General features: G+C 39.0%; 1 protein-coding gene across 1 annotated transcript; it reads left to right on the plus strand.

Moving 5' to 3' along the window:
- The first annotated feature begins 1,400 nt into the window (after positions 1 to 1,400).
- On the plus strand, positions 1,401 to 18,434 carry LOC104631690 (protein-glutamine gamma-glutamyltransferase 6). The gene is made up of 14 exons (XM_075768616.1): positions 1,401 to 1,578; positions 2,558 to 2,672; positions 4,593 to 4,766; positions 4,971 to 5,210; positions 9,521 to 9,639; positions 10,417 to 10,545; positions 10,691 to 10,871; positions 11,096 to 11,231; positions 12,810 to 12,913; positions 13,004 to 13,246; positions 14,644 to 14,961; positions 15,909 to 16,072; positions 16,814 to 16,938; positions 17,983 to 18,434. The coding sequence occupies exons 2-14, from the start codon at positions 2,666 to 2,668 to the stop codon at positions 18,131 to 18,133; spliced, it is 2,091 nt and encodes a 696-aa protein (XP_075624731.1). The 5' UTR covers positions 1,401 to 1,578; positions 2,558 to 2,665; the 3' UTR covers positions 18,134 to 18,434.
- The last annotated feature ends 954 nt before the right edge of the window (positions 18,435 to 19,388 follow it).

Raw genomic sequence — 19,388 nt, forward strand, 5'->3', positions numbered from 1 at the left:
TTTCATAAAGCTTACCTAAACCCACTATGGGAGGATAGGTATGGGCCAAAAGCTGGGTTCCAGGAACAAGTGCACTAGGTGTATTGGTTTACGGCCAATAATTGTACAACAGTATGGCAATCTCGGACTGAAAGTGATCTGTGTAGATGAAGCGAATGGAAAGCCAAGCTACTGCTCTATGGCACTTTGGACTGCTGGGCCAGGAAACCAGCAAAATCTTCACAAGCGTGTGGCGCCAGCTCTGTGCCCCCACTTCCAACAGAGAGCACAGTGTCCCTGCGACGTGCCATAGGGACTCCTCGCTGCTGCAGGAGCAACCCAAGCTCAGACTGGCTACAAACTCCTTTTCTCTTAGTAGCCTGCAGGACTGCACACAGTGGTACCCTCTCTTTTTTTCTCCTGATGTTCCTCAAGGCTCGCCAGAGCCAAGAGCTCTCATCACGTAGACCAAACAGTAGAAGTTGCAGCTTAATGATAGCCTTGGATTTAGAATGCGGATATATGCATAATGACTTCTTTTTACATCTCTTGTATGCGTGAAAACAACCAGACCATGCTAAAGTCAAGTGAATTGCACTAGCAAAATGAGAGAAGCTTGTAAATTGGATCTGTAGGGGAATTAAAGGAAGGCAACACCCTTCCTCTGCAACACTTCATATGCATACGAAGTTAATGCTTCTAATTAAATGTGTGCCTACTTGGGTACAGACTCACAGAAGGGATTCTGCAATGGTTTTTTGTGGAAGTTATACAGATCTCCTCTTCCAAATAAAGCGCAGCAACAATACAAGTATAAGGTGCAATATGGTTACCCTGAGGATATGATAGTGCAAAACTCAAAAACAGACAAAATTACTAAGGAGATGAATGAAATAAAAGAGTATGCTCTGAATGTTAGCAAACTGCACTGGAATTTCAAGGCTCTGAAACAAGGGAAAAGGAGGAACAAAAATATTTTGAACCATTTTGGATGATGGGTGGGTGGAATTGAGCTAGGAAAAACACCTGCAACAATGTTAAGACATTAGTCACTTAGGAACCATGACCGCTGCATTCCAAAGGGATGACAAAAGCAGCTGCTAATGCTTTGCTGCGGTGAAGGTGCGGACTGGCAGGTGCCAGGTTGGGATGTAGGCCAGTCCGAGAGAGGTCCTGGTGGTGTGGTGAGCACCACTGTGGGCGTGTCAGGCAGGTGAAGGAGGTGGTTGCAGCCAAGACAGAAAAAGTGCTTTGAGATTTAATTACTTAGGTGACTAGCAAGGAAGAAGAAAGGAAATAGTCATACTCCAGTGGGAACAATGTGTAATGTCTGAAGCAATCACTATAAGTACTGAACACCTGAACTTAAGAACTGGTCGATGCGGTTTGTCACTAGGGCTGTGTGTGAAGATCAGGTAACATCAGAGGCTTGTGGCTCTTATGGTTTCCAAGGAATATGAATTAAGGAAAAGAGAAAAAGACCAACTGAAGTAGCTGTGAACATCAATCAAATCCATTTGAGGCGATTCCTGGAACAAGTTTTGACAGCCTGAACATCCCAGAAACTTCCAAGAGGAGGAAGGACCTCTGATTTATAATGTAAGTGGAGATCCACCGTACCAGATATACTGCTACCAAGTATAAAAACTCTTAATGGTTTTCTTTTAGGATAGGGCTAGCATAATGTCATATAAGACTCTTTTAGTCTTAGTGGTATGAAAACAAAATTTCTCAAAAAGGTGCAAGAAGCCAATGTTCTGGTAAAATCAACCTTACAAACAGCTGTTGGAGCTTAATTTCTGTTTCTTTTTCAGGTTTTTTTTTTCTATGTAACTTAAAATTCAGACTAATTTATTTTTTAAGCCTTTACTGAGTGCTAAAACATGATCAGTGGAGCTGCAGAATCTTAAACAGATAAATATTCCTCCACAAAACAATGTCATTTTATTACCTGTACACTTTTAAGTGAGGGTACTAAAATACAAAGAAATACATTTACAATTGTGAAGATAGGCTTAGAGTTTGCACTGATAAAACTACTCATGGTTAATAGTTTGGGGTTTTTTTTTTAAATAAAACTTTTGCTGAAATAGTAATATGGAGTTGGCTAACAACAGGTAAAGAGGCATTTGTTTCTGGTGGGAGTTTGTATCATTTCACTTAAGTCAGGGGAGATAATTTGAGACCTAAAAAAAACCCCTCTGAAACCAACTCACAGGTGTTGAACAAAACCAGAAGTGACATTAACTAATCTGGAAGTTAAGTAATCAGGAAATGCTCCCTTTTCCTTCAGATGGCTTTTACGTCCCACCACACTCCCCATTTCCACATCCTTAAAGGTAACTTATTCATGGCACACCTATTATCCTTTGTAGGAAGTTCTTCTTGTCTTGGGATTCAAGAGAATGCATTTCCTCTGAGTAAATAATTTTGGTATCTCCTCCCATAATTACACCCACGTTGAGTAGGAACATTGGCATTAGACATACATATATTATAGGAACTAGTTAATTCGTTTGGCAAGTCTACAGGTATTAATAACAACTGCTAAGTAGCTCTCTCTTCTCTCAAATTTCAGCTGGCAGCACGAAAAGATTGCTGGGTTTTTTCTTTTCATGATTAATGTGACTTGGACATCCTTGAAGAACAAAGTAGAAGTTGTATGCAATTCTCATAAGCTGAGGGAATGGCAGGTGAGTTCTGTGTGTCATTTGCTTCCCTTCGGCAGGTACTTGATTCAGGACTGTTTCCTTAAGATACATGCCCTGTAGGTATCTCCTTAGATTTCTTATCTGAAAGAAATTTTATATTGTAATTTGTTCTTGCACTTCATTTTCAAAGTTTTATCATTGTTATTATTAAGACCTGTTTGAGAACAATTTTTGAGCTAAGCAGATGATATTTTGGGGGAAAAAAAGAAGAGAAATTCCCCTTCAGAAGGCACCATGCAGAATTCCATCTAAACCCTTTATTTTTCAAATGCTATTTCAGAGATCTGGTATTCTTTGTATTAACAAAATTAGCGTAATCCATCCTAATGGAGCTGTGAGCATGGACCCTATAGATGGGAATTCAAAGATGCATTGAAACCTTACCGAAGGAAAACAGTGATGACAATTTTAAACTTTAAAAAGCAGAGATATTAAGATGATTATTGAATTGGGCAGTTGCAAAGCAGGGTTCTCTCAAAGTTTAATGATGAAAAAAAAACATTTTCAAATCAGTTTTTTAAATGTTGCTTTGCAGGAAAAGCAGCAGCCTACTGCAGGCCACTGATGTCCCAGACAATCATGCTCAAGATTCTCTTTTTCAGCCCATCAATGCTTACTCACATTACTTCTTTGTGGTCTTAAATTACAAAGAAAAAAAATCTCCTTGAATTTAGTTATGGCACTTTTTTTGGGGCATAAGTTAGAGTTTGCTTCTACTTCTTCAAAGTTTATATGTAAATTGTACATTAATATGTAGCTATATTGTTTCAGATCTGACTTAGTATTTGATTGCTATACTATATGGTACAAGATAGACTTGAAAGCTTGTTTGAAGATCCCTACCATAATAGTGCATGGTGCCATAGGCCTTAATCCATCCTTTGCATCCCACTTTTTTTGTTGTTATTACTGTTTTCTTTTGAATTCCCTTTGAAATGGTGGCGGTCATGTCCCCTCATCCCATCCCTGTCCCCTCCAACCTCATTGCATTTATGATACTAGCATTAATAAAAGTGATTTGGAAGAATCTTCACCAACATACTTGCCCTGAGCATTTGCTAAAACTCCAGGCGTACTCTGGAGTCTCAGAGGGCAGATATAAACACAGAGGACAGAAGCATGAACTATAGAGGGGAAAACAATCTTGCAAGGAGGATCATATACATACTCGCTTGCCAAAAAGGTAGTTTAGCATTTAAGGCAGCAAGAGCCACTCTATGGGTTTCAAACCACAGACCATAATAACAGTATGTGTGCAGGAGGACATGATACAAGAGAATCCCAAGCACACTACAAGTTATTGGAATTCCCCTAGGACATGAAGGTAGTGCCTACTAGAACAGGAATCCCAGTGGCCCAGCTGTCACTTCGGACAGAGCTAAATTCCGTCAGACTGATTTCTTTGTCAAAAGCTCCAACTTAGGTCCTGAAATACCTCTTGTTCATTCGTGTAAGACAGATGATCTCATACTATGCATCTTTCCCTACTCTAGGCCAAATGCCATCAGGATGGAAGCAGGAAAAGTAAGATATCCTAACAGCCATTTGTGGAATCCTGAAAAGAAACATGTTGAAAGCGTAGGGGGGCTGCAGGCCACTGTATTTGGTGCTGATAATGAAATGACACTGATTTGCCCCTGTAAATGTTTTTCTAAGTCAGTAATAAAACAGCATCCAGCACTGTATAGGAAGTATATAAGTCCTTGGTGTATGACAGCCCTGTAACAAAACCCAAGCAAAAATTTCTATTATTGACCACTAGATTTAATGAATTTAACAGTGTCTGCTTTTTAGTTGTCCTTCCTCTGGTAAACGATAACTGCTCTTAACCTGATCATGCCACTTACCAGCAAGTGACTTCCGTGCTGTCTGCTTCTTCATGTCTTTTCTTCTGTTTTACAGATCTGACACCAACACATATCAGCTGGCAGCCATCAGTAAACGCAGGCTCACACCATACTGACGGATATGCCAACACTGAGTTGACTGTGAGGCGAGGACAAGGCTTCACTATTACCCTGTACTTCAACAGACCAAAGCAGACTGGGGAGAGCCTAGCATTTGTCACTGAAATAGGTAATGCTCCCTTAGCTTAATCCATGTTCTCATAGAACCGTAATCTTTATCCCTTGCAATTCTCCCCTTATTCTATTTAGAGATGCATTTTTTTCTTCACATATTTTTAATGCTCCCCCCCCCTCAACGTGCTTATTTCAAGTGTGAGGTTAATATTGAAATCACATTCTGGAATGGAAACCAATTACCCCTTCTGTCTGGCAGGGCCGTCCCCCTCAGTATCTCATCGTACAAAGGCCGTATTTAACCTCTCCGAGGTGGGGGCAAGTGGCTGGAGTGCTGTCCAAGGACCCAGCGAGTCCGGCTATACGAACTTTACAATAACCAGCCCAGCCAATGCTGTCATTGGACGATACAATCTCATCCTCCAGGTAACCTCAGGGAACAAGATCTTCTCCAGATTCCTGGGGCAGTTTGTGTTACTCTTCAACCCTTGGTGCCCAGGTAGGTACCGTGACTTTGCTCTTGAATGTAACTGCCCTATTTGCTTTCATATCTGCACAGTGAGCTCGCTCACTCCCTCAAGTTGTCTCTCTTTGGGTCACCAGCAGCAATCTCAGCTATCTGTTCAGACATCTGGGTTTGCTACATTAAAAAGCTACTGCTGCACACCCACACCCTTCCTTTATTCTAATTAAATGTGCTATATAGGGTGATATCATAGATTCTTTCTTCAGGACTGAGCAGATCACTTTTTTCTGTAGACGAGGGCTGACAGACTTTCATTAGTGTGTGTACTTCTCAGAACATACAGTATAGCAAGCATGCAGTAACATCCTTGATTGCACCTAAATGAAAGCAAAACTGCTCTTGTTAACTGCAAAGACAGTAGCCCAACTAACTTTTTATAAAGCCTGGTAGAGGACTAGTGTGAAGATTGGCATTTCCCACGTCTTTCATCATGGGTTGAAAAGGGAATCTCTTGCTGCTCCATTTTTGTATTTCTGAAGCCTCAGCACGTTGCAGAAGAAACGCAATTTCCTAAACTCAGATTTTGCAAATAGGTGATAGTCTAGAAATCTAGATTAGCCTTAAAATATACCACTCTAGAGTTAAGGGAGCTCTTAGCCAGCCAAGTGATTAAACAGCTTATGAAAGAAAAGTAACCACAATGATCCACTTGTTTCTTCTGTGACTATATGTTAGTCAAGCGCCACTAACAAATATGTCAAGAGCCAAGATGAAAAAAGCTGCTAATTAGCTCAGCATGTCTTGGAAGTCAGAAATAATTATAGAAGTATGTTCAGGAAACTCAGACTGTCTCTGCATAGATAGTCCTGAGGGGAAAACCTTCCCAGAACCTTCTGAAGGATCACTTGTGGTGTAACTTCTAATTGATGGAAACCACACTGGAGGGACTGCAATACTTGACAGCTCCTGAACTGGAACACCAGAGTAGCAGTGGTCATGAGACCAGACAAATTGTTCTCAGATAAAAACTGAGAAAAATTAAGCTGCACCATTCCAGTTTAAAACTAATCATTTTGTAGATTTATCAGATGATGCAATGACCACTGCCAAACATAAGGGAGTATCCTTAAAGTAGGGTGCTGCTGAATAAGCTTCTGCAGAATGGAATAGCTCCCTGACCCTGTCAAAGAGGAACAGATTCAGTCTGAGGGTTTGTTACCCCTACAGTGTCATAGCAGAAGGGAAATAGAACATTTATTTTCTCAGCAAAGGATAAATGGCATATCTGGTCTGTAGATATTTCATTAAGCTAGAAAAGAAAGGAATTAATTTATAAACTGTAATGTCAATAAAGAACTATTTATAAGGAAACAGTCAGGACTAGAGATGAAAGGAAAAGCACTGGGTTGCTGAAAATCTGCTAGTGGATCTTTAAGTGTGATCTGAGAAAACACTTTGATGAAATGGTTGATTACTGACTTTGATACGCTGATGTTAAGCAGCATTGTCCATACAGAGATAGGCTGGGATACCGCATAGAAATAACTGGCTGACCTTAAACACTGCAGTAGTTGAGAAGGGATAAGACATAATAATACAAAATAAAAGACCATGTGTTTAGGGAGGAATAACAATAATTTCAATGGCAGATCATCCAGCTGCAAATCATGAAGAATGTGAAAGTACCTGTTAATCAAAGAATGAGAACCAAAGTGAAATGGCCCTGAAAAAGGCAAATACAATCTTAAACCATGTAAGAGAAAACAGTTACTCAGATTTAAATATTAACGTCATTGTACAAGGTGGCAAGATCTTATTTGGAATTTTCTTTCATTTAATCTTTCCTGAACAGGCATTGTGAATTAGAACACGTTCAGTGAAGGGTTACTAGGATAACCGAACAAAAACCTTTGGGACAAGAGAAAATTTCTAGTTTAGCAAGCTGAAAGCAATTAGTTTTACAGGTCATATATCTGAAATAAATACAGAATTTGGACACAGAAAATACTGATCTCGCCATAATGGTAACAAACCAATAAGCTTATTAATTCACTAACATATTTGTTTCAAACCTGTAGATGAAACAAAAGTGATGTTTTAATATAGTCTCTTAAGGACATTTAAAGGGAAATCTGAGATACTTGCAAGCCAGCCCCTGATAATGATGAATTATGTCCTAATGCTATTGAAGGAATGTACAATTAACTATTAGAATAAAGAGTGCTAATCACTAATTTCAATGAATGATCATACACTGCTTATCTACAGCTCACAAGTGAACACGTCAATTGTAAAGCTTTAAGTGATGAAAGGATATGTATGTTTGAGAATTTTGTAGAATGTATATTTTTTCCCTAGATGTCTGATACTTGCCACTTGTTTCTGTGGCAAAGATTATATGAAGAAATTACTAGAAGTATATCTATGTTAGAAAGCATACTTATATGTTGATTAGAAACTATCAATAGAAATTTACATCCTGCTTGTTTCTCACACTATCAGGATAAACTTTAACTTCAGAATGAGAGGACAGAATATATAGTAACTTTGTATTTTTGTATTAAAAGGAATTAATTTAATAAAGAATTAGGTCTATAGTGATCTGTCTCTCTATAAGTGTCAAAAGAGAGGACTATCAAGGCTGATAGCATTTTTTTCTCCTTGTCTGCTGAGAGTAACAGAAGAAGGGGTTGTTACTATTTGGTCATACTTGAAGAGATTTGTTGTGGTGTGTTGTGTTTTTTTTTTCTTTCCACCTTTTAAACTAATGTTAATTTTGCTCTGAGTTATTGGTAGGAATAGCATTGTTATAAAAAAAAGGTCGAAGTATACTTATTCGAAGAACTGGCTCTAGAACGTTGTACTTGAGAGCATATAAACCTTAGAAAAAAGATGTTCTTCAAGAGATTAGAGAAGGACATTTAGATTGCTCAGAATCATAAACTGATAGGGCTAGAAGGATCTTAGAAAGTTATCTAGACCCACACCATGCTCTAAGGCAGGTTCAGTTTAGCATTTACATCATTCCTGACAGATCTTGAATTCCTTCTTAATGGTCAGCCATTAGGGAAGCTCCAGTACCTCCCCCAGTAATTCAACCCAATAAAACACTAGCCTTTCCATTCAAATTTTTTCCTATTAAGTAACCAAATCTTTTTTGCTTTGATTTCAGCATATAACTTCTCATCCTACATATGATAGACATTAAGAACAGATTTCCTCCCTGCCCCGTCCCATCTTCTTCACAAAAATTTCTAAAATTGATTACCATGCTTGCCCCATTCCTCACCCCCATTTTTTCCTACCTTAAATAATTCTAAGTCAATTCATAAGTTTTATTTTCTGCATAAGTATATTTTCAGGATAGCAGAGCATTCTCAATGCTCCTTTCCCTCTTTTCAACTGGTCCACACCTTGAAGTGCAGCACCTGGAACTGCACACAGTTCTGCTGGCCAGTGTAGACCCAAAAGCTTGGGAAGCAACAATGATGGTATTATATAAAAGAATAATAATAAAGTGTGGACAGCCACTACAAAAATACACTTATATAATGTGATATAATTTTAAAAATAAATTACACCATCCTTTTGTTTGCAGGAAGGGAAGGATGGGAAGTTCCTATAGGAAGGTAAAGAAGTTGACTCAATAAAATAGAAAAGCTGATTTTGATATATATTTCCTGAAATCATTAAGCTTTCAGCAAATAATTTTAAACATTATGAAATTAAACACAGAGCCAAGTAGATATTGCTACCTAAAGAGTGATCAAAACAACCTGAACATCTGTGGGAAGCCAATGCTTTCATAGCAGCTACGTACTGTGCCATAGACTGGGGAAACCAAGGAGTAACAATGAAATCAAAGTGAATGGTTAAGCAGGCTATCCTAATAACATTTCTGATACCACTTTGGATCAGACATCTTAATTTAGGGATCTTAAAACAAGATGAAAGCAACTGGGAAACAGAGAAAACTTATCCGTCTAATTCTTTTCAAACATCTATTCTACGTCTAACTACCCTAAGAAGGCTGAGAAATCCAGCGAGCTAGCCTAGACTTTTCTCCATCTTCCTCACAAAAATATAATGTACAGATAGGAGACATTTAGATAATACACAGGCTACACTAAAACTAGGGAAAAAGAGTTAAGTAATATAACATGGATTCCCTGGGCCATATAAAATAACAGGCATTTTCACTGAGCTGTACATGTTCAGGGGGCTATAACAATGTGTTTTCCAAATAGTAGTTTTCCCCTTGTTAAATCGAGATATAAATGTTTTTGAAAGGTTGCTAGTATTCTCAGCTTTAAGTGTAAAAGCATGTCCAACTTGATTTTCAGGTGATGATGTCTACATGGCTAATGAAAATGAGAGACAAGAATATGTTCTCAATGAAAATGGAATAATTTTTGTGGGCAATGCAAAGTACATGGAAGCAAGAGGATGGTACTATGGACAGGTAGGCCATAAGGAATTCTTTTGGGCTCTTATTCAGCCTCCAGTAGCATTTCCTCTTACCGTTATTTGTCCCTCTGATAGGTATGCCTATCTATATGACAACCAAACCAACCTGGCCGTACTTGTGATTTGCTCACCATGTGCCTAATATGACTTTGGTGTGAGAGATGGCTTAGCACAGCACTGCAGCTAGGACTGACTTCTACACGTGCTTGAAGCTCATGGTACAAGTCTGGACCTCATCTACAACCAAAGCATCCACAGTACAAGTGACAACATACTTGTGTGGCTCCAACACACTCACTATTTTTGTAGTGCAGTTAGAATGGGCCAGAACTGACATTGACATAGAATCACAGAATAGTTTGAGTTGGAAAGGACCTTTAAAATTCGTCTAGTACAACCTCCCCACATTGAGCAGGAACATCTTCAACTAGATCAGGTTGCTCAGAGGCCCTTCCAACCTGACCTTGAATGTTTCCATAGATACAACTCAAGAGAATCTAATAATTGCATTCAGAATAAGCTTGGCAGTTTGAGTTTTACTGCAGTCATCTCTTCTGATGGCAAAAGGCATCCTGCCAGATTTTTGCTTTATTTAGTTATCCTTGTATTTAGCCAATACTGCAGTGTGAACTGCACACTACTGTCTTTGTGCCTCACTATGCCTATCACCTTTGGGCTGGAATATCTTAGAAAGTAGGAACGGCAGTGGAATCTCCTCTAATTCTGTTTGTGAAACTATCTTTTCTTACAAATGTATCTTATCTGATCACAGTTTCAAGATCAGCTTCTAAACATCTGTCTCACCATGCTTGATCTGAGCCTGTACTATCGTCAGGACGCAGCCATTGATGTATCCCGAAGAGGAGATCCTAAATATGTGGGCCGAGTAATCAGTTCTATGGTAAGAAATGGACAACTTAATCTGAATTCCACGTGCTTAATACCGCTGAGACTCAGCCACCTGCACCTCAAGCAATATAATTAACTAGATATGGTGTATTACACACTATTGATTTTGTGCATTCTGTCCATTGGCCTATTTTCAGATCAATGGAAATGACAATGATAATGGAGTTCTCCTGGGAAAGTGGCAAGGAAGCTTCCATTCACATGAGAATCCATCCAGATGGGATGGCAGTGTGGTAATCCTCCAGAAATGGCGTCAGGACAACTACAAGCCTGTTCAGTATGGCCAGTGCTGGGTTTTTGCAGGCGTGATGTGTACAGGTAAGCTTTGAGAATAGAGGACTGTGGTGAAATGGAGGCATTTGTGACCTCTGGTTTTATCAAAACTACAAAGCAGTTAATTCTACAAGAGGAACAGTGCTCTGAAGACTGCAAATGCTGAAGAATCACAAAATACTTAGACACTTAACTTTGTTTCTCAGATATTTGTCATCACTGAACTAAAGCTGTGTGTGGTTTTTGTTTGTTTTTTTTATATATTTCAGTTCTGAGGTGCTTGGGGATTCCAACTCGTTTGGTTTCAAATTTTAACTCTGCCCATGATGTAGATAGAAACCTGAGCATTGATAAGTACTATGACAGCTCTGGAAAGAGTCTTAATATCGGCAAGGATTCCACATGGTAAATATAATTTTTTGCATCTCACAAATAATTAGAGAGAGGATTTATGAGACTTAAAAACATGAACACTAGTAGTACAAAGCAGACAAAGTTTAATACAAATATCTAAATACACTAGGCATCCATTTGGAAAGAAAATATACTTCATGATTTTGAGATAACAGTTACTGCAAACAAACCACCAGACCAATTTTTTTTGCAGTCCCTGACCTCAAACAAGTGCAACTTTCTTAAAGAAGTATGTCTCCATTGACAATGCACCAGTTCCCAAGGCTCTTTTAATTATTGACACCTAACCAGTCTGTCCCTGATAATGCAGCTCAGTACCTTCCATGCTCTTAACTGGTTTACTGCTGCCATAACTTTAATCACACATCCAAAGCCTGTGTTTCTCAGCTTGGCCCGTCATCCTCCCCAGGTAGACGGTACCCTCCCCAAGAGGATTTCCAGCACTCCTTTAGCTAGAGCTTCCCTTTGTGGGGGAAGAAAAATGGAGAACAATCCTACCACTCTCCAGACTTGGTTATTGGACATTGTAGTCCAGTGCTGTAAACTGCAAGTGATCCATGATTATCAATCAAGCCCCAAAATTTGAGTAGCCAAAGAAACATGCCAATCCTTCAATAACACCATTTTATACTTTAGATGCCCTCCAGTTTTAAAATCTTTACTCTGCAGCTGCTTCACTTTTCAGAAACTGAACTAACTAGGCCTGAGGGTGTATCATATCTCTCGAAGTCTCTGTGCACACTAGGCTTCGCCTAAAGTATTATCTTTACTTAGTCTGCTTCGTTACACTGAGTGTATGTGGTTGAAGGATATGGGAAGTCTTTCATCTCTTAACTTTATTAGCCTCTGAACAAAATTCAGCCAACAATTTTTCTTTTCTGGGTCATCCTGTAACCTACATTTTACCAATCTTTCGTGCTATCCTTTCAGAGTTTGTGGAACTCATTACCACTGAATGCTGCTGAAAACAAAGCTATAGAGTTTTTAAACAGGACAAAGAGAGATGCATAGAGAATAAGATGACTAACAATCATTAAACCCAGTGGTGTCAATGTAACTTCTAATTCAGAAAGTCCCTAATTCTCTGACGGCAAAAAATTGTACAGCGTAGCAGGGGAAGCATCATTCTATTCATGTGCTGTTCTCTTTTCTAAACATCTGCTGCCACACACTACTATAGATGGGCTATTGGTCTTTATGAGCATTTTATCTGACCCAGTATAGCTATTTTAACTTTCTGTTTAAACAAATCATTCCCCACATTTGAGGGTTACTGAACCCAATCACCAAGTGTTGCCTATATCCAAGGTTTAAATCTTTCACTTATAGTTCATATTGCTCCCACAGCAAGCTGCTGACATCTGTATTCTCTCCCTCCCCACCCTGAGATCCACACCTCAAAAGCAGGCAGTAAATCTTTGAAAAAGGTAGTGAGTTGCTGTAACTAGACAGCTTGTGTCACATCTTAGATGTGAACCTTTAAAACCCAAAATTCCCTACTCCTTTCAAATGGGAAGTTTGTATGACTCTATATTACTATGCTTTCTAGTCATTGTTCTTTGTCTCCAGGGATTATCACGTCTGGAATGAAAGCTGGTTCATTCGCCCAGACCTGGGAGCAGCATACAATGGATGGCAGGTTCTAGATGCAACTCCACAAGAACAAAGCAAAGGTAACACTGTAAGTTCTTAGCGTGACTTAACATTCCTCCTCCAAACTGAGCACAACTAATAAAGTTTGACATTTTTCCCCCATGTTTTAGGATTGTTTCAGTGTGGCCCTGCATCTGTCATAGCCATCAAAGAAGGTGATGTAGACTTGGATTACGACACCTTATTTGTGTATACAGAGGTGAATGCCGATTGCAACAGATGGATTGTATACAATGATGGAACTAAGAAAAGAGTGTACTGTGATACTGAAATAATTGGCAGATTTATCAGCACCAAAGCTGTGGGCAGCAATTCCCGTGTGGATGTCACCTGTAATTACAAATATCCAGAAGGTAAAGGAATTATCACAATTTATTTCCTTGTTATCACAGTTGTCTCCTACTGAATTCTTGGTGCTAGGAAGCTAGGATGGGTAACTCATTTTGTTTAAGCATCTCTCCCCTTCCTTCAGAAAATATTTCTGCCAATGTTCTCAGACTACTTTCTTAATACAATGAGTATTATATTTCTGGTTTTGTGTATTTAGTAGTTTCCGTATTAAGACACAATACAAAATATACTTCAGTCCCTTACACAGGAGTACAAAATGTAATATATACACAAAACAGGGCTAGAAAATAAGTTTTACTACCCAAGGCAGGCAAACCCTCAAAGCTGTCATACCAAAAAGTCTTAAAACCGAGTCTATCATGTATCACAAACTGTGCACAGGTCTGTAGTATGGGAAGTTACAGATTAATAAGTACTAGTTTTCTGGCATATCTGGCAGAGGGAGTGGGGCAACAATCAAACCACTAATCCAAAACCTTAAACTCCATTCCTCTAACACTAGACCTCCATCTCCCATATGCCCTCATGCTCAGTCTCTCTCAGCAAATAAATTCTTTCTTGCTGTGTCCATTCCAACTTCTCATCTTTCCTTTGGAAGACCCCATTACATCCTGCTCCCAAGAGGGGTGACGCAAGGCTCTCTTGTGCTCCTGCTCTGACCTCCAGCCAGCAGCTACCCAGCCATTCAGTTGTTATGCGTTTGCACTCCCGGTGGACTCAGTCTCCACGTTATTGGATTCTGGAAACAAAACAACTAGGAAACAGTAAAAGGACTAAGGGCCATTCATCTGTACTTAAGGAAACAAAGCAGCAAAGGTGAAGAACTGCATAGCCATATGTTTGCAGGAATATTTTTATCTTCCCTCAAAAACTTGGTACTTATGTCTTTCCATCTTTTTTTTAAATTTAGGGTTACAGATTTCATATAATAGTTTACTTAATGTTTGTGGCTCAGAGTCTTAAGGAAAAAAAGAGGAAGATATTTCACCTTTAAAAAAAAGTTTGCCATTCAGGATCAGTGGCCATATTTCCATACTTCACTCCTTAAGGTTTTAGTGCAACTGTATTTAATACAGAGGCTGGTTCTCATCAGATTAGCAAAGTAATGCTTGTCACACTACTGCCTGTTCTGACCAAAGAAAAAGAAATCTTGCATCCTAAACAAATACAAATGCATCATATTTCATTTTAGTGACTTATTCACCTTATTACAATATGTTTATTATTTTCCTGTGAAAAACCTGAACAGAGGCCTAATGAAAATATGGGGAACTTTTAGGTATTGCATATTTCTGGGCGATGCAGAGCTGACACCCTATATCACTCTGAAAGCCTTTACACAGAGAAGGTACAATGGCAACAGAAGTATGAATTTTACTTGGTTCTCTCCTTCAACCAGGTTCTGCTGAGGAAAGGCAAGTTTATAAGAAGGCCTTGGCCAAGATATTTGGATCAAGCATCACAGAAGGACACACAGAATCTCCAGATGAAAGATCTTCAGAGACAGTTAGAAACCCTGGGATCTCTGGGAAATTCAAGCTGGCTGAACCTCCAGTGTTTGGCAAAGACATTACCCTAATCTTAATTCTCAATAATCTATCTTTTGACCACAAGACCGTGAAGGTGGACATGAGTGCATCAACCGTCCTGTACACAAGGAGAACAGTGGCAGAGATCCTGAAGGCAAGCACTTCTGTGGAACTTGGTTCTAAACAAGGTAACTTTTCATGTCCCTAAGGAGCCAATATAGCCCTCTCCTTAGCCACATGAGGGCAACTGGAAGGAAAAAACATCAGTATCATAATTATATCAGCCTCGTAATGCATCTACTTGTTCCATCTCTTAATAGCATTTTTTGTGACTACATTTTACAAAATTCCCCCCCCGAAAACTTTCACTAGTTCAATCAGGAATTGACAGTCTCATGAAATGTTATATAGAAGGCTACATTTATATTACTGTTCCAGAAGCAACACTATGTATATATATATGTGTGTGTGTGTGTCTGTGGTGATTATCACATGTATAGGAACACATCTTACCCTTAAGAAATAAAAAAAGTCTGCTATTTGCTTTCTGGCACTCAACAGGCAACACTAACAGAAATTAACTAGGACAAAGGTTAAAAGTTACAGTGAAACTCTCTGTCTCTCTCAAGGCTATTAAAACTATTCTAGAGATCTTTCTATCCCCAGGGGCTGGAAAGATAAACATTTTTTCCATACACAGCAGAAAAGTTGTAGGACTACAACAATAAGTAGCTGACCAGGTGACTTAAAAAGGATCTCTGTGAAACTTGACCCAAACTTTCTTCTTGACTGAGGTAAAACAAATAGCATATAAGGAAGGAATAGATAAAAATGGTTATACCTCTAATTATAAGAAATGCAAAGGGACAGGAATCCCTTGATTGAAATGCAGATGAGCAGATTCCCTCAGTTTCAGGCCAAAATCCTGCATTTAAAACTGTAAGGGTCAAATAGATTAAAGCAGAAAAGCATCACTAGAAGAGAGAAATACACCACCAGTCTCACAAGGAAGAAATATAAACAGACTCCAGTTGTCTTCTGTTCGCTTCAATAATTTCAAAACCCCTCAATAACTCTCTTCTTTTTAGCATTCTTTGAGAATGTAATGGTTCCTAAATATATGTCTGAATTCCAGGAAAACACATCCGGTTAAAGATCCCTTATTCTTACTACGGAAAATATCTGACTACTGACAAAAGGATCCAAGTTACTGCTTTGTGTGAAGTCTTGCACACGCGTGGGGTAAAGTTGCTGGTGGAGAAGACAATCATTTTAGAGGACACAAACATTATCATTAAGGTAAAGAATTCTCTCCTTGATGTCCTGAACAGACAGAAAGAACTAAAGAGTCTTTCTGGAGCTCAGATCTTAAGATGAGAATTTGGGATAAATGCATTAATTTAGACTGCAATTTCAGATGTTGCTCTAAAATTCTGCCAGCTTAAATTGAGAAAGTAAGCATGTGAAAGACCAATTTTGAATCTTTGCCTGAATCTGTCCCCTGTTCTTCAGAAGAGCTCTGTTCCCTTCTTTCTTTCCCAGTCACATGCCACTGATTTGTGTTTGCAGAACTTGTTTTCATTTCATCCCTATTCTAGTTATTGACAAGTGCTTGTGTTGCCTTTGAACAACTTTGCTGACTCCCAAAATACAGATTTAAACCCTTTAATGCTAATCTATGTTAGGGCCAGTTTATATTGTTTTAACACTTTAATCCTAATCAATGTTGTGCCAAAAAAAAAAAAGCCACTCGGCAACCCACAGATCAGACAGGCTTAATGAGATGTGTCTGTATAGTCAGGACTCTATTTCACTGAAATTGTGCACAAAATATTACATACAGCTTCACAGCACTATTTAGCTAATCCAAAACCAGCTTCAAGTATTAGGAAAGGCATACAGACTGTCAGTTAAATTGCACTGCTCCTACAAATACCTCATCCTCAAATATGAGAGATGCTCTGCTTATAGTTCAACTGAAGTCTGACTCCAGAAGAGCGTGAAACAGTGAATGATCAGAAATGTGTCTTTGTCATTTAGATTCCTCGGCGGGTTGTGGTGAACAAAGCTGTTACTCTAGAGATCTCATACGCCAATCCCCTCCCTGAACCTGTGAGCCACTGTATGCTACTAGTGACTTTGATGAATCAGCAGGTCAAGATACAGTAAGTGAAAGCTGTAGCATTTACTCAGTGCTTCTAACATGATGAATAACATGTCTCATTTCTCAATAAGGAAAAAAAACATGGTTGAATTGTCTTTTTCATATTTTCTATTTATGAAAATGCCACCAAATATATACTGAGATACTATGACTTCCCAATCACATATTGTTTGTTTTCCACATAGGAACTTCTTTAACAACTAAAACCCACTAACATTCTTCCTGGGAAAGCAAACGGGCATGTCAAATCCTTTTGTGTCTCTGGTATTTCTTCTGCAGCTTGGCTTTGTGTTTCTATTTTTATATATAGTACCCTAATACAAAAATAAGTCTGAGCTAAAATGAATAAAGACACTGCTATAGCTCCCCGCATTTCAGCCCAAACAATAAGTTGCTCTGTTCTCCTTTAAAGTAGGAGAAAATCATGCCTTTTCAAAACATCTTGCTCAAGATGTTCTATTACCTTTTTCTTTTCCTCTGGACTCTACTGCTTTATGGATTAACTCAGTGTTGAGTAGTTCATATTTCCTAAAGTTTGTTTTAGTATAAACCAGCCTGACTTGCTGTAGCTCTGGAAATATCAGGACATAACAATCCATAAAAATATGGAAGACATTATTCCAGTGAAAGACTAAGCTAATTTAGGCCAAAAGGAGACACAAACCAAAGCACCCTGGCCATTAGAAAAGTCATATTATTGCCAAATGACATGAACCAAGCCAGCATCAGACAGAGCACTGCTCTTTGACATCAGAGTTTTCCCATTCTGTGTTTGTGTTTACTATCTAAACTTGTACCCAGCTCTAACATGGAGGCATGATGTAGCACTTCTCATTTCCATCAGTCTATTCACGAGTAAAGATGGTACTATCTTTTCTCATTTCTTAGTCTACACAAAGCCTCAAATCCTAAGTAATTCCCAAAACCCAAGGCTAGGTCTCCAGTAACTGTTGGTGCCCTAGCCATCATGCAGTTCTGCTTCTTGGGAATCTCAAGGAAAGACAATGCAAGCCTGAATTAATTGATTTTTTTTTTTTTTCTCCAGTCTGGCTCAACTGGCACCGAGGGAGAGATCAAAAATTTATTTTGAATTCACACCTCGCAGGACTGGGCCCTTACAGCTGCAAGTAGACTTCTCTTGTGACAAGTTTTCTCATGTTAAGGGATTTGTAACCATTACAGTGGCACCTGCATAATGTGATGGAATCAATCTCCCATTTCAGCATTAACATGGCAAGACATTCTCCTCTGTATAGGGACAGCAATGACAGCAAGAAACTTTCCACAAAAATTGGTGACCTCTTACGTTGCAATAGAATCAAGTCTCCTGCTTTCACAGTGCTTAATTATTTAGTCTCTAATTGTATTTCTTTTTTTTTGTCCTCATCTAGACAAATGAAGCCACTTCCTTGTAGAAATAGTGTCACTGTTTTATCCAATCTCATTGCGTTAAGCTCCAGTTTTGACTTTCCCATCAGATAGTTAATTCAGTCTCTTTGTGACCACAGTCCAATTGTCAGCCATAAATAAAACCTACTCATATAACTGTATTCTTTTGTAATTTATTGTACATTCCATGGAAATACTATGAGAAATCACAAGATTGAGAAAAGTTCCTTTTCCTTTATTTAACAAGTTTCTTACCTAAAAAAAAGTAGAACATTTCCTCTATTGTTCATTTAATTTCTGTATTTTGTGACACCTATAACTGTGAATGGGGAGGAAAAAAGCCTGTGAAGGCTGGAAAAAGTAACCTTTGGGGCCTGTGACAAGAAAATTTCTGTAGCCTGTGGGCATAAGCCTGTCACAGAGCAGACACCACACGTACATATTCAAATCAGTAACTTAATTCCTACGTAATGCGACAGGGCCTCAGGCACCACGAAGCATGGCCAGAGTCTTGCATTAATACAGAAGTCCAGCATTTACACAAGGTAACCACCAATTTATGCCCCCAGCATAAGGTCACTGGAGACAAGGAAGATGTTTGTCGTCCATCTTCCCCAACATAGCCTATTCACAGGCAGGCCCTACTCCACACCTCTGTGCCAGCATTTGCATATGGACGCCTCTTTTGTGGGTTCCCAGGTACCAGGTCTCATCTGAAACACACTTTTAAGTAGCCTTAAGGATTCTGTATTACTGCAGGCAACGTAGCCTCTCCAGGGACTGCCATGAAGGAAATGACTGACAGGGCACAGCAACCACCAGCCACAATTCAGAAGCAGGGTGTGAGGCAATACCGGTGCACAAACAGCTCTGCCAAGCCTAGAGATTTAGATTTGTCATCTGACTTATAAAATGTTTAAAGCAGAATTAATAAGGCCAAAGTTCTGAACCACAGAGCTGTCAGGAGCTTGATATGGACATCTTTTGTCTACAGGTGATAATCTCAGAGAATCTGATGCATCCAGACAGGATCACGAATTCTTACTAAAAAATACACAAGAA

The sequence above is a fragment of the Balearica regulorum genome, chromosome 16, assembly GCF_011004875.1.
Source record: "Balearica regulorum gibbericeps isolate bBalReg1 chromosome 16, bBalReg1.pri, whole genome shotgun sequence".
Taxonomy (NCBI): domain Eukaryota; kingdom Metazoa; phylum Chordata; class Aves; order Gruiformes; family Gruidae; genus Balearica; species Balearica regulorum.

Coding starts and splice junctions, on each gene's coding strand:
- LOC104631690 (XM_075768616.1), top strand. Junction 10,546..10,690: donor GCCGAGTAATCAGTTCTATG/GTAAGAAATGGA, acceptor GCCTATTTTCAG/ATCAATGGAAATGACAATGA. Junction 12,914..13,003: donor TCCACAAGAACAAAGCAAAG/GTAACACTGTAA, acceptor CCCATGTTTTAG/GATTGTTTCAGTGTGGCCCT.